The sequence below is a fragment of the Rhagoletis zephyria genome, unplaced genomic scaffold, assembly GCF_001687245.7.
Source record: "Rhagoletis zephyria isolate East Lansing unplaced genomic scaffold, Rhagoletis_zephyria_1.1 Rzeph_scaffold_00471, whole genome shotgun sequence".
Taxonomy (NCBI): Eukaryota; Metazoa; Arthropoda; class Insecta; order Diptera; family Tephritidae; genus Rhagoletis; species Rhagoletis zephyria.
Window position 1 is genome coordinate 184,330 of NW_016157555.1, and position 12,946 is coordinate 197,275.

General features: G+C 37.0%; 1 protein-coding gene across 20 annotated transcripts in view; it reads left to right on the top strand.

Moving 5' to 3' along the window:
- The window catches only part of 4E-T (eIF4E-Transporter), a 191,698-nt gene that overhangs the window by 130,250 nt on the left and 48,502 nt on the right, over positions 1–12,946 (top strand). For all 20 annotated transcript variants that reach the window (XM_017611856.1, XM_017611872.1, XM_017611857.1 and 17 more), the window contains one exon: positions 5,432–7,054. In XM_017611856.1, the coding sequence (XP_017467345.1) occupies positions 5,432–7,054 (1,623 nt within the window). The remainder of the gene's footprint in view (positions 1–5,431; positions 7,055–12,946) is intronic.

Sequence of the window (12,946 nt, forward strand, 5' to 3'; positions counted from 1 at the left end):
AGTACTGAACCGCTCAGGCACAATACTTTATAAGAGCGTACAATTGCTGGCGTATGCCGACGACATCGATATTATCGGTAAAAACAAGGGCTACGTCTGTTCTGCCTTCTCGGGATTGGATAGAGAAGCAAAGCGAATGGGTCTGGTGGTGAACGAGGACAAAACGAAGTATCTCCTGTCATCACACAAACAGTCAGAGCATACGCGTCTTGGCACCCACGTCACTGTTGACAGTTACAAGTTTGAAAAAGTAGACGACTTCGTTTATTTGGGAACCAGCATTAATACCAATAATAATGTCAGCCTTGAAATCCAACGGAGAATCACTCTTGCCAACAAGTGCTACTTTGGGCTGAGTAGGCAATTGAGAAGTAAAGTCCTCTCCCGTCGTACAAAGATCACACTCTATAAATCACTCATCATGCCTGTGCTGGTGTATGGCGCGGAAGCATGGACAATGAATTTTCATTGGGCGGGGTTTTAACGTGGCGGGACCCAAACCCAGCGCACGCGAAGTTTTACGCCTTCTCACTTTAGCTCGCTCCCAAACGGGTGTTTGGTTGCTACCCAGAGGATACGTGGATATAAATATCCGGACGTTGTGAGCTGCGATTTGAACCGTACGCACAAGAATCGCTTCTGGCCACTCCCAGGTGAATGGCAGTCAAAAGTTTTCCACTTCTGCGCACGGAACCATCCTCAAGCGCCTTCACAAATAATTTTCATTTCCAATACAAAAAGTAAACAAATGACGATTTCAAAACGGTAAGCGCCTTACAATGTTAGGCGCTTCGACTCATGAAGCTTTTATGATTAGGTGAAAACATGATTATGAATCGTAGTGTAAGAGCTTCATTGAAATACATGTGTTCGGTATAAAACTTCGTACTTTAGTATGCCGGAACGATTACACTACTATGACTAGGCGCTTAATGTGCCGAGTGCCTTACGCATACCCTACAAGAATTGTTATATATCCTTGACAAAGTATTTTCTAAATGGTGTTTGTTTAATACGTCGTGTATTAAAAGTATCTTTAAATTGGCATCAATACTTTTCTAATCGGATAACTAGTTTCCGAGATATTATACACACAAAAAATAGAAAACCGAAACTTTAATCTCTCATGTCTGCTTTATTTTATACTTGCCCCATTGATCTGGATTTTTGGTTTTTACAACGCTTTTATCAACTTGCAATGTTGTGCGTCCAGAAACTTTCAATGTTGTGGATCCAGAAACTTTCAATGTTGTGTGTCCGACACCAAAGCAAAGCTTTGAAAAGTTCCTATAAAAAAGCATAGTGCATAGGGCGACAGCTGTAGTGAATAGGGCGAGGTAGATGACATCTAGATGTCGCCCTATGTACTACGTTTGCTACAGCGGAAATAGACGACACGCCATTTCTTTAAATAAAATTAATTGGTGCTCGTTTGTATGTACATACATATGTAAATGCATGTGTGTGCACCTTTCTATTAATATCGTTGAATTATTTTAATATCTATTGCAAAATTTTATTCAGACAGGACTAAAAAGTAGAAAATAAATAATATAAAAAAAACTTTTTAATATACAACGCTTTTATAAATGGACTAAAAAGTAGAAAATAATATTTCTCAGTCCCATAGAATTTGTTTTGATAACTTTCAATTTTCAATTTCATAGATTGTTTATAATGACTTTTGCTAAAATTTCAAAATCAAAAGTTATCAAAACAAATTCTATGGGACTGAGAAATATTATTTTCTACTTTTTAGTCCATTTATAAAAGCGTTGTATGTTAAAAAGTTTTTTTTTATATTATTTATTTTTCATATCTAAACGGTTGTTATACTAGTTGTGTTCCGCTTTTTTCTGCAATGTCACGTTGTGTGTGATGGTAAGGGCGCGGATTTTGTGGCATTTGCCTTTTTTGCCTTTCAACTTTGAATAAAATGATCCAAATATTTATGTGTTTTAAGCCTCCTTTTTTATTAGAGCTACATTTGTTATTGCCTTTTTTTTATCCTTTTTAGCCGTAATTGCTTTGTTTTTGTTTTTACTGCCATTTCATTGTTTTTAGATTTTATTGCGCTTTTTAAGCGAGCAAAGTCTTATTGGTCTTTCTTAACATTTTCATATGCCTTTTTGCCGATCTGTAGCTCGTTTCTGCAACAATTCTCTACCAAGGCGAATTCATATATGAATTTGCCGCCTTGTTTTCTACTGCTAATGAGTAGTAGAGAAAGACGTATATTCTCTACCAGTAGAGAAACAATCGGTAGAGAGGAGTTACAGAAACGAGCTACTGGTATCCATTATGAAGTGAGTTTAAAAAAAAATAATAATTTACCGATGAATGTCAAACGCTTATCGCTAATTGCAAAGAAAACTATACTGGAAAGCAGCTTCTCGAAGCGAAATATTTCAATTTTAAAAAGATACCAAAAGCCAAACGTAAATAAAGTTCGGTGTTTGATTAATGAATTCGGCAAAGAGGTTTTTAGATCAGATGGACAGTTTCTATTTTGTACGGCGTGTAGAATTAAAGTGAACCATGGGAAAAAATATTTCGTGCAGCAGCATATAAATTGCGAAAAATACAAAATAACGTCGGCACTAAAAAACCAATCACAATTAATAACATCGCGTTGTGAGGAAAAAAACGAGTTTAATAGCGACTTAGTGAAAATGATGCTTGCAAGTGATATACCGTTGAGCAAGATTAAACGTCCCGAATTCAAAAGTTTTTGTGCGAAACACCTAAAAAGCAACTTTCAAATGAATCAACACTAAGAATAGGCTACATATGTTCAAAGGTGCCACGAAGGTGTTGTCCGAAAAATCAGGTGTGAAATTGGGGAAAATCCTATCTTTGTCTCTATTCATGAAACGACTGACAAAGCTGGCCGTCATGTCGCCAATGGTATTGTTGGTCGTCGTTATCTTTTGACCGAAGAAATTTTGGAACACGTAACTGCATCTGCTGTAGCAACTTCTATGAAGAAATGTGGATCTACGTTAGCCGTGCTTTACTCCAACATGATCCATAAAACTTGCGCTGCTCATAGTGTGCGAATCTATTACCTTGTTTATACGTACGCAAGAACCGCATTAACAAAAGGCTAATTTGACTGAACACATATTCCTTTCAAGTATTTACACCTGTGTTGTTAAGACGCACTCGCTGAAACCGTATTGAAAAGTAAAAAAAATTTGTTATTTTTATTCGGTATTTCTTAAATAATTAATTTGCGCGGTGGACCGAAATGGAAGCGAACAACAATTAAAATTTGTTATAATAATAATTCAAATTTAAAACGGGATGTATAAAGAAAACCAGCCTTTTTTCACTTCGCGTCAAATGAGTGATGTGTTTATACCTGTTTTCTAACCGATGTGAGAAACAAAAAAGCGGTTTGAAAACAAATTCGAGTCAATACACTTTTGAATTTCTGAAAGTATCGAACTGGGTCAAAGCGCTTTATGTGTTGGTATAAACAAGGTATATAGGAGCCCAACATTCAAATATATACCTTGTTTATATGGCATCAAACATGGTGTCAAGTAAACTCGTGTCAGTGTAGTTCGCTTGAACTGCAAGTGTTTATATTCAACAAAAGAAATGAGTCAGTCGAACATACTTTCAAACTGCTTTCATCCCGATGCAACCCTGTTAATACATGTGACAATTCTTGAAGTTAATAAACACTCAAAAATAATAATTAAAAACTCAAAAAACAACAAAAAAGTTATTTTAGCTATTAATTTTGTAGTAAAGCTTAGCGTAAATGTAATTTCTAGAACTAATAAATGTTTTACTTCATACAGAGTTGCATCAAACAACCGCGTAGACTAATCCCGTGTTTATATGCACGCTTAATACGATTCAATAACTCTTAACTCGCATTCAAAGTGTGATTTATGGTGGCACGGTTAAAAGTTTCAATTCGAAATAAGAATGTGTTTACATGTGCGTGTCCAAATAACATGGTTCGACTTAGAACGAATTAAAGCATCATATGAATGAGGTAATAGATGCATTAATCTCAAACCTGAAAAAGTTTTTTTTGAAAAGTGCATAGCGTATCGCATTTTTTAAGCAAAAGTTACCATATATTCCATTGCCTCCCCAACCGTTAAATGCATTCAATACAAGCGAATAGTCGTATAAAGTGCAAATTTCAATGAATCGAACATCTGAACTCAAAGAACTATTTAATAACTTTTTTATTTTATCGGCCTTTTTGCTTATTTTTGCCATTTTGTTAGTTTTATTTTGGCTTTTTTTAATTCTTTTAGTGCCACAAATTCCGCGCCCTATTGTTGGTGCTTTCTGACAGAAGAGCATGGAATTTATAAACCAATTTTACACCAGTTTGGAGCATCGACACTGTAATATTTTTTCACAAGCTGTTGCAAACTTAGATAAAGATTTAAATTTTTCGTTTCGTTATTCTCAAATTAGTTATTTATTTTTAGTAAATTGATATAGCTGACATCAGTGTTGCGATTTAAAAGACACCTGTAGTAGAATCTGGAAAAAATATGATAGATTTCATTTTTAAGATAGTTTATCATTTCATTTTATAAGTACATATTACGAAACCGAAAATATATGAGTACTTAAACCCAGAAGATAATTTAGGTAGGCCTTCGTAAGTAAAGCCATTCTAAGAGGCCTACCCAAGAAGCGCTGAAAAAAGTGCTTCCTTGCATGCCTTCTAGAAGGGCTTATCCATTTGCAATTTACGCGAATGCATAATTTATATTATTTAGCATTACCAATAAGGTTCAATAAACATTTTATGTTGCAATAACACATATTTGATATAAACCTTAAGAAAATACTTCAAAGATGTATGATTTTTATAAATTAAAGAAGCAACTTTAAAAGAACTCCTCCAAAAGGCCTTTCCATGGGTAGCGCAAGAAGAAGCCCTTCAAGTTGTGCCACTCCATACAAAAAAGAAAGGAGAAACGAATGTAGCGTGGAAGGCCTTTTGACTCTCAGGAAGGCTTTCCGGAGGGGATTTTAACTGCTGAAATTATCTACTGGGAAGTGTCGGACAAACTAATATGGTCGCAATATTTTGTCAAGTTTTGACTGACTTTTTCTTCTGTTTGTTTAATGTTAATCTATATATTTTTTTTTTTTATAAAAGAATTAAAAATAAAGAAAATTATAACGGAGAAAAATAAAACTACTCAAAACGCTTAAACAAGTGGTAGATCTACCACAATGTGGTAGAAGTCTGAGCACTGGCTGGCAGCCGTAATGTTTAATTGCAAGATTAATCATAAATATATACGAAAGTGGACAGAAAACTAAACTTCGTTTTTATATTCTTTTCTATATGTATCAATTCAGATTCCACGACCTATATTCCTATGTACATATATATATATTCGTATTATTTCCTACTTATTCAATGATTTAATTTACACAGTAACTACCATAACCAGCGTAGAAGAACTGGAGGCGCGTATGCGTGGAACGAATTCCGGTAACGGAATTTCTACTGATCCTACAGTTACACGCAATGAAACCCCAATCAATAAGCCACAAGGGAGGCCACGTGACATAATTCTTCCTATCCCAAACGAGCAATGCATTGCCGGGCAACCTCAAGCAGGAGAGATAGAAGCTTTCAAAAAGTTATTAGAACAACTTGGATCTGGAAACAAACACCATGCACAGCCTCAGCAGCATTTATTACCAACCAATTTGCAACTGAATGTGTTGCTTCCGCCCCAAAACCATACCAGTCCGCTACCTACGGTGAATATAATACAGCCCGGTACTGTGATGGCACAGCATATGGTTATTAAGAATGATGAGTTAAAAAAAATAATGCACCCACAATCAGCTTTTCACCAACATAACCAAAACAATGGAGATATGAGCAATGTATCGCAACCACAACTCTCGACTTTATCCATTCTGTTCGGGAATCAACCTCAGAAGCATGCGGAGGCAAGGCATCTCTATCAGTGCATAACGCGTGGCGAAGTGTCAATTCATTTCTTGGAGCAAGAACTGAACAATCCAAATGCATCACCACATGCAAAAGAAGTAATTGCTGCAGTTTTGCGTGAAATGAATACCGGAGTGGTTTCCATTTCTAATGCCCCACAAAACCATGCAATACCAGGGCCTATTGGAACACAGCCGGATCATTCTCCATTGCAACTATGTAGCAGTAACGGCACACCCATTTCCAATCAAGCTCTAACAAATTCATCAACCGAACCATTGCAACATCAGCTTTCACAGCAAATTTCAACTTCTAATGTTATTCTTTGTGGTCAAACCGAGCGTATTTCGCTTTTACCTTCACATCAACTACCGTTAAACCCTCAAGTTATGCCGAGCCAACGAGAATTGCAATTTCACACGCAAACAATAATGCAGAATGCCATGCTGAAAAAGAAAATTGAGGAACAGCAGCAGCAGCAGCAGCAGCAACAAGATTCGCTAAGGAGGCGTCCAGAAATTCAGAAGCAACCGCAGCCAAATATGTTGTCCGTATTAAATGAACTGGATATACCACAAAAGAATGTGCAACAAGTTCCAAACTCTAATAGCATGCAACAGCAACAAATAGCGGGCACACAGCAACATACTCATATTTCGCATGCTATGCAACAACAGCATCAACAATCACGGCATATTCACTCGCCGACGCCGTTGGCATTCACGCCGACATCAGTTCTTCGCAAGATGACTGCCGAAAAAGATAATGCAAACACAACAACAACTCACAGTACGGTCAATACTGTATTACAACAGCAAAATAAATGTCTAGCACAAAATAGTTTTATAAATTGTCAAACTACGCAGCAGATGCAACAACAGCAACCGATTACCACACACCCACGAATGATACTTGGTGGTACTAATTCCTCACAGCAACATCAGCAAATGAGTGTCGTCAATAATCAGTTGCCTACACAATCTACAGCTCAAGCTGCTCAACAGCAATCAATGCAATCTTCTCGAAACACATTGGTGCCAATGAAATGGCCCTTGCATTTGGTAAATCAAAATATGACGGCTATCAAACCAATGGGTAAGTCCACTATTATTGAAGAATGCCGCTCTTTTCAAATTCTTTTTTAGTATTTTAATTGACCACAATACCGAATTTCAGCATTCGTTTTCTATTGTGGATTAAGAATAAACGAAACTAACAACGTTAGCAGCCACCGTAGCCGAGGGGTTAGAGCTATGTCCTACGACTCAACAGGACGTAGGTTCAACCCTGGCAATGTCAAAAAGTATAGCTTTCTTATATAACTTTTTTTTTTACAATTTCATTCTTATATCTATACTACCGAATTTCAGCAATAATTTTCTATTGTGAATAGACAATAAACGAAACTAACAACATTAGCAGCCACCGTAACCGAGGGGCTAGAGCTATGTCCTACGACACAGCAGAACGTAGGTTCAACCCTGACAATGTCAAAAAGTATAGCTTTTTTATATAACTTTTCTTTAAATTTTATTCTTATATTTTATCGCCGCCTCCAACAGGCGGTAGGTAATTCTAAGTTCTACCGAGTGGTAATACGCAAATCTAACACTCGGGTATGGCGGGTATATTGTTTAATACTAGCAAATGTCCGGCGTGATTCGCGATGCCTCAAAAGTACTTTTGCAGGGAATCAACTGGAGCGACGGTCCTTGGCCAGATATATGTAGATTTGGATTGTGAGAACGCAAAAGTCCTCGCTGTTGGCTAATTGAGGTATGATCACATAAATATTGTTAAAGGGGGTCATTGACATACCTATCTTGTCCTTTCTGGGAAGAATCTGGTTAAATCTTTCCTTGGTTATTCGTTTCTTAGGCAATTCATTAAAATACCCAAGTATAATACGTCAACGACTTTATTCTGCGTGTTAATGTATTCTTATTTTCTCTTTCCATTTGCAACATGATCCCGAATGAAATGATGCTTAATGTCACCGTTTACTTTCTGTATTCTCCACCAATTCAATGAGCTAAAAATCTGCATACTCCAAATATCGCTAAGAAATCAAAATTAATAAGATAGACATTTTTACGAAAGTTTGTTGAAATTATTCTTTAAATATTGCACAAAGTTCAAAACTTGGATTTTCACGACTTTTGTTAAGAAATTAACTATATTTTTATAAAAACAAAAAAACAAATTAAATAACACAAAAATAACATGTTAAAACTTGTAAATATGTGGTGTGGCAATAATTTTTTCGACCACTGTATGCATACATTCATAGTAATGATTTTCTGAATGGGTGGCAACCCTAATAACAAGTTGTTTCAAACTAAAGCTTACATAAAACTCCTTCGTTTGAGAGTCATATTTAAAGAAATCATATCCATATCTTTCATTTTTAATACAGGTGTCAACCCTTTTCAAAATTGTTTGCAAACTAAAACCTTCGTAACCCTCTAATGCGGTCTTTGATAAAACTATGATATGCGTTACATATTTTAATATTTAAATTCTACTTAAATGTAATCTTAGTAGGTGATATTCGTTCTTTTCAAAAATGTACTCGCCACTTCGACCGTACGTATAACTTTGTAACGAAAACAAGTTGAAATAGAAACTTCGTTGAAAGTGGTCAGAAAATTCGTGTGTGAATGTTTTTATGTTTCAAAAAATCTGATCGTCAAAGTGAGCTAAAAAAATTATGTGGAGAAGCTTTTATTATTAACTGTACAATTTCAGTATTTGTAGGTTCAAAAAAATATAGTAAGCCAGTGCAGTGACTCAAGGTACGAGGTGCAGTACAGTGAAAAATTTATTATGGCGGTTCTTCAGTTTTGAATTTTATTCGTTTTAGTTTTGTAAAGTTATTTCAAGTGCATTTGCATATGAATGAGTTGGAATGTAACAATAATTATGGCAACGCGAAGAGGTTCTTCGCGTTCGTTTTAAGTAAGTGAAAGCACTCGCGTTCTGGTTAAAACGTTATAAATGTTTTATTTGACAATTAAATTATGGTTAAGTACATATATAGGTTAATTACGTCCGGGATATGATTCTGTGGTGGCCGTTTTCCTGTGTGCGCGCGTTGACTGTTGAATTTGGAATGTTTTACTTTTCTCCACTTTCTTTTTGCAGTACCAAGAAAGTTGAAAAGCAGAGAAGATGTTAGGGTGCTCCTTCATTACAATCGGTTGATTGTACACTGCCCCCCCCCCCCTACCCCCCTGCAAGGGCGTGCTGAATAGTGCGGTCTGCAGTGTATTCTACGCCATAATATTGAGTGTGTGGCGGTTTGGCGTGTATGCATTTGCGTATCATATTATTTTAGAATGTGGCGCTAACATTAGGCTTCGTGTTGCTGTCGTTTCCAATTATGGCCTTTCCTTGAGATGTCGTCCTGAAAAGGAAGAAAGCGAACGATTATGCAGAGGGCGTGCTCTATATGCATTTTATCTTGGTGTTGGGCGTATAAATATAAATATTTGTGTATTTTTGTAGTGTGCTTATGGTTTTGAAGGAGAGGGGTTTAATTTATTGCTCTTTGGTTTTAAAGTTTTGCGTTTTGTTTGTGCTCATGGGCTAGAGCTTATGGCGTTAAGGTCTTATTTATTGCGCTCTATTTTCATAGTTTTGCGGCGGAACCGCTTATCACCCAACCAAATATTGTTTCTTGCGCTATTACATTATCTTGTATTTTTCGGGCTCCGGGTTGGAGAATTTGTGGGAGTATGTCGCTTCCAATGACCAGATCTATGGGTGCTGGTTTGCTGAAATGGGGGTCAGCTAGTTCATGGGCATTGAATTCTTTGATAAATTCAGGACTTACGTGGGAAGTCGCTAAGTGCCCCGTTAATTGCTTGAGTATGACAGCTTTGGTAGTTATCTTCCACTTTGCCTTGCGGGGAGTTATATTTAGCGCACATGCGTTCTTAGTGCGTCTTAAGTTACATCCACCAATTGTAAATACTTCGGTTGGGAGCTTCAACCTCTTTTGAGCTGCTGACGAAATAAAGGTTCGTTGGGACCCTTGGTCAAGCAATGCTCTGAGTTGAAACTGTTCTCCTCGATGCTCTATTGTCACTATTGCAGTTGGGAGGAGAACTTCACTTTCATTGGCAATTCGGAGCGAATTAACATGCGCGGAGTTTGAGCAGGTGGGTTGCTTATCCGACTTGTAGCTTGATAACTCTTGGGGGCAATCTTTGGTGATCGCGTGCGCTATGCTGTGTTGCGCTATTATTTTTTGAGTTTGCGTATTGGTTGGGTGGTGATCATAGGGGATCACTTGCTCTTTATTTTGTGGGGCTGTGGTCTTTTGGATGTGACCACAGCTTTCTTTTATTTGTCGATCGGGGTTGATCGATTTCTTAAGAATTTCTTTTATACCAGCTTTGGAGAATGACCTCTGGATGTGTGTACATGTTATGTCTTTTCTGACAATACACACATGCAAATTGTGAGTTGCATTTTGCCAAACTATGATTGAAAGCAAGGCAGTTGGAACACAACTTATGGGGTGTCGCATAAATAACAGGAAAACACCGTATTGGAATTTGTATGAAAAGCTTTTATTTTACTTTGGGTTTTTTGGTTAGAGCAGAAGTCTTGCTTACGTGTTTTGGGAATTTCATTTCTACCCTTTCTAACACTTGAAATCTGGACGTTAGGAATTCGTCCATTTGAGACCATGAGGGAAGGTCTTTTCTAGAGGGCAGTGATTGCTCCCAAAATGTCCGGGTTTCTCTGGGCAATTTGGATACGCAAATGTGTACGAGGTTGGGGTCCCAACTGTCTGTCAAAACCTTGTGGACATTTAAAATGGACAGACATGTTTTTATTTTGCTTTTAGATTAATGATCTGTTCACTATTTTCTTCGTGAACACTAGGCAGATTCATTAAAACTTGGATTTGGTTATCCACTAATATGCGTTTATTGTCATAACGTTCGCTTAATGCTTGCCATGCCAGATCAAAATTCTCGTCGCTAAGAGGGAACTGCTTGACGATTTGACCGGCTAACCCTTTTGTTTTATACCGGAGGTGGTATAATTTCTGAGTGGATGATAATTGGGGGTGGTTTATGTAGACGGCTGTAAACATATCTCGGAAAGATTGCCATTCTTCATAACCACCGTGGAAAATCTCGGTATCACATGGCGGGAGATGCAGATGCATGTGAGGATTTTCCTCTATGTGTGAATTCTGTGCTTCTCGGGAGTGAGAGCTTGGGGGACTTATAGCTCGGATCAATTTGAGTTGAACTAAGATCTTCGCTTTAGTCATTTCATAAGTATCAATACTAAATTGATACTTGCCTTCCGCCAACGCCAAAAAATTATCTGGAAGGTCTTCATCATCCTTTAAAAAAAGTGAGTCATATGCGGCTTGTAACCGTGCCCAGAGATTGTCAATAGTTTTTTCTTTTATTTCGAGGGCCGACTCTGTGAATCCCTCTATGGGAGAAGAGGTGAGTCTGGCACAATATCTCATGAAGCCATCATTTTCAATGTTAAATTTTTGCGCACACGGGTCATGAGATTTTCCTCTTTCTGAGCTCTTTGCTTCGGTAGAAGTCTGAAGTTTTTCCACTGTTTTCGAGGAAGTTGCTTTCCTTGGAATTTTGGAAATAAGTTTGGGGCTTTGTTCAGTTGGCATTTTAATACTTAATTTTTTAGTATGTGAAGGAGGCTCTTGGTTGCGCAATTTGTTGTTAATTGGGTGTTTTTGTGGACTGTATGTATTTATATGTATGTATATATGTGACCAGTGAACTTTACTACTGGGTTTTAATTTTTATTCTATATGTGTGTTAATATATATGTATTCTTTTAAAAGTGGTTCGAGAGTGTTCGTTTTTGTCAATATATATTTTTTAGGAATGGTAAACTCGCTGTTGGGTTATTACCACCAAATTTACTACTGGGCTCACTTGCTTAATATGTGTATGCATATATATAGATATGTATGTATGTACATATGTAGAAAGGCAGCGCAATTGTTTCGCTGCGTTTTGAAAATGCATACGTTAGTGAGTATGGTTATATATGCGAACAATTATGTGAAAACTTCCGAAAAACTAAGTCCTTTAAATGACCAAACAATAGTTAGTATTGCTGGGAGCGCAGAATCTATATGTACGTATGTATGTATGTGCCTATGGTTGTGCAGTTGCAGTATACTGATAGCTACACTGCTTTTGGGGACGAAGAATAAGCGCAAAACGTAAGTTTAAAATATTTGTTGGCAAGCGACAATTGGTTTTTAACAGCTGTGCTTTGGACTGCACGCTGGTTTTGTTTGAGGTGCTATGTAATTATTCGCAAGTAGATCGGGTGCATATAAATAGGCAGGTAAAGGGATCACCACGCATGTATGTATGTATGCCTGTATATACTCCGTGTGTATGTTTGTGCGTATGTATATTTAGGCGCTTACTGAGTTTATATTATTTACTGTGACAATAGAGCAAACTTTATTTTTCTTTTGGTTTTAAATGTATGTTCATATATGAATGTTTGTAAGGGACTTAAAAATGCTTTATGTATTGAAAGCTTCTACTGTATAGTTTTTATACCCGAGCGCACTTGTGCACAAGGGTATATTAATTTTGTTCACATAACGGTTGTTTGTAACAGCCAAAACGAATCGAGATAGATATAGACAAATGTATACATAAATGGCAGTACACGAAAGCAAGGATCGACATTGGCGCCAGCAGCAATAGCAGCAATCATTCCAACAGCGCGGTTTAGCATATGTAAATATATCATAAAGGGAAGTAAGAACAAGTAAGAAAGTCTAAGTTCGGGTGGAGCCGAGCATTAAATACCCGGCGCAAGTATTAAATATTTGTTTTTTCACCCTTCCGAAACCTTCCGCTAGATGGTAAGCCGAGGTGTATCAATTTTGAGTAAATTAGCGTCCTTCAATTTCGAAATATTGAAGTTTCAAGCATTTCTTAAATTTACCGTTATATG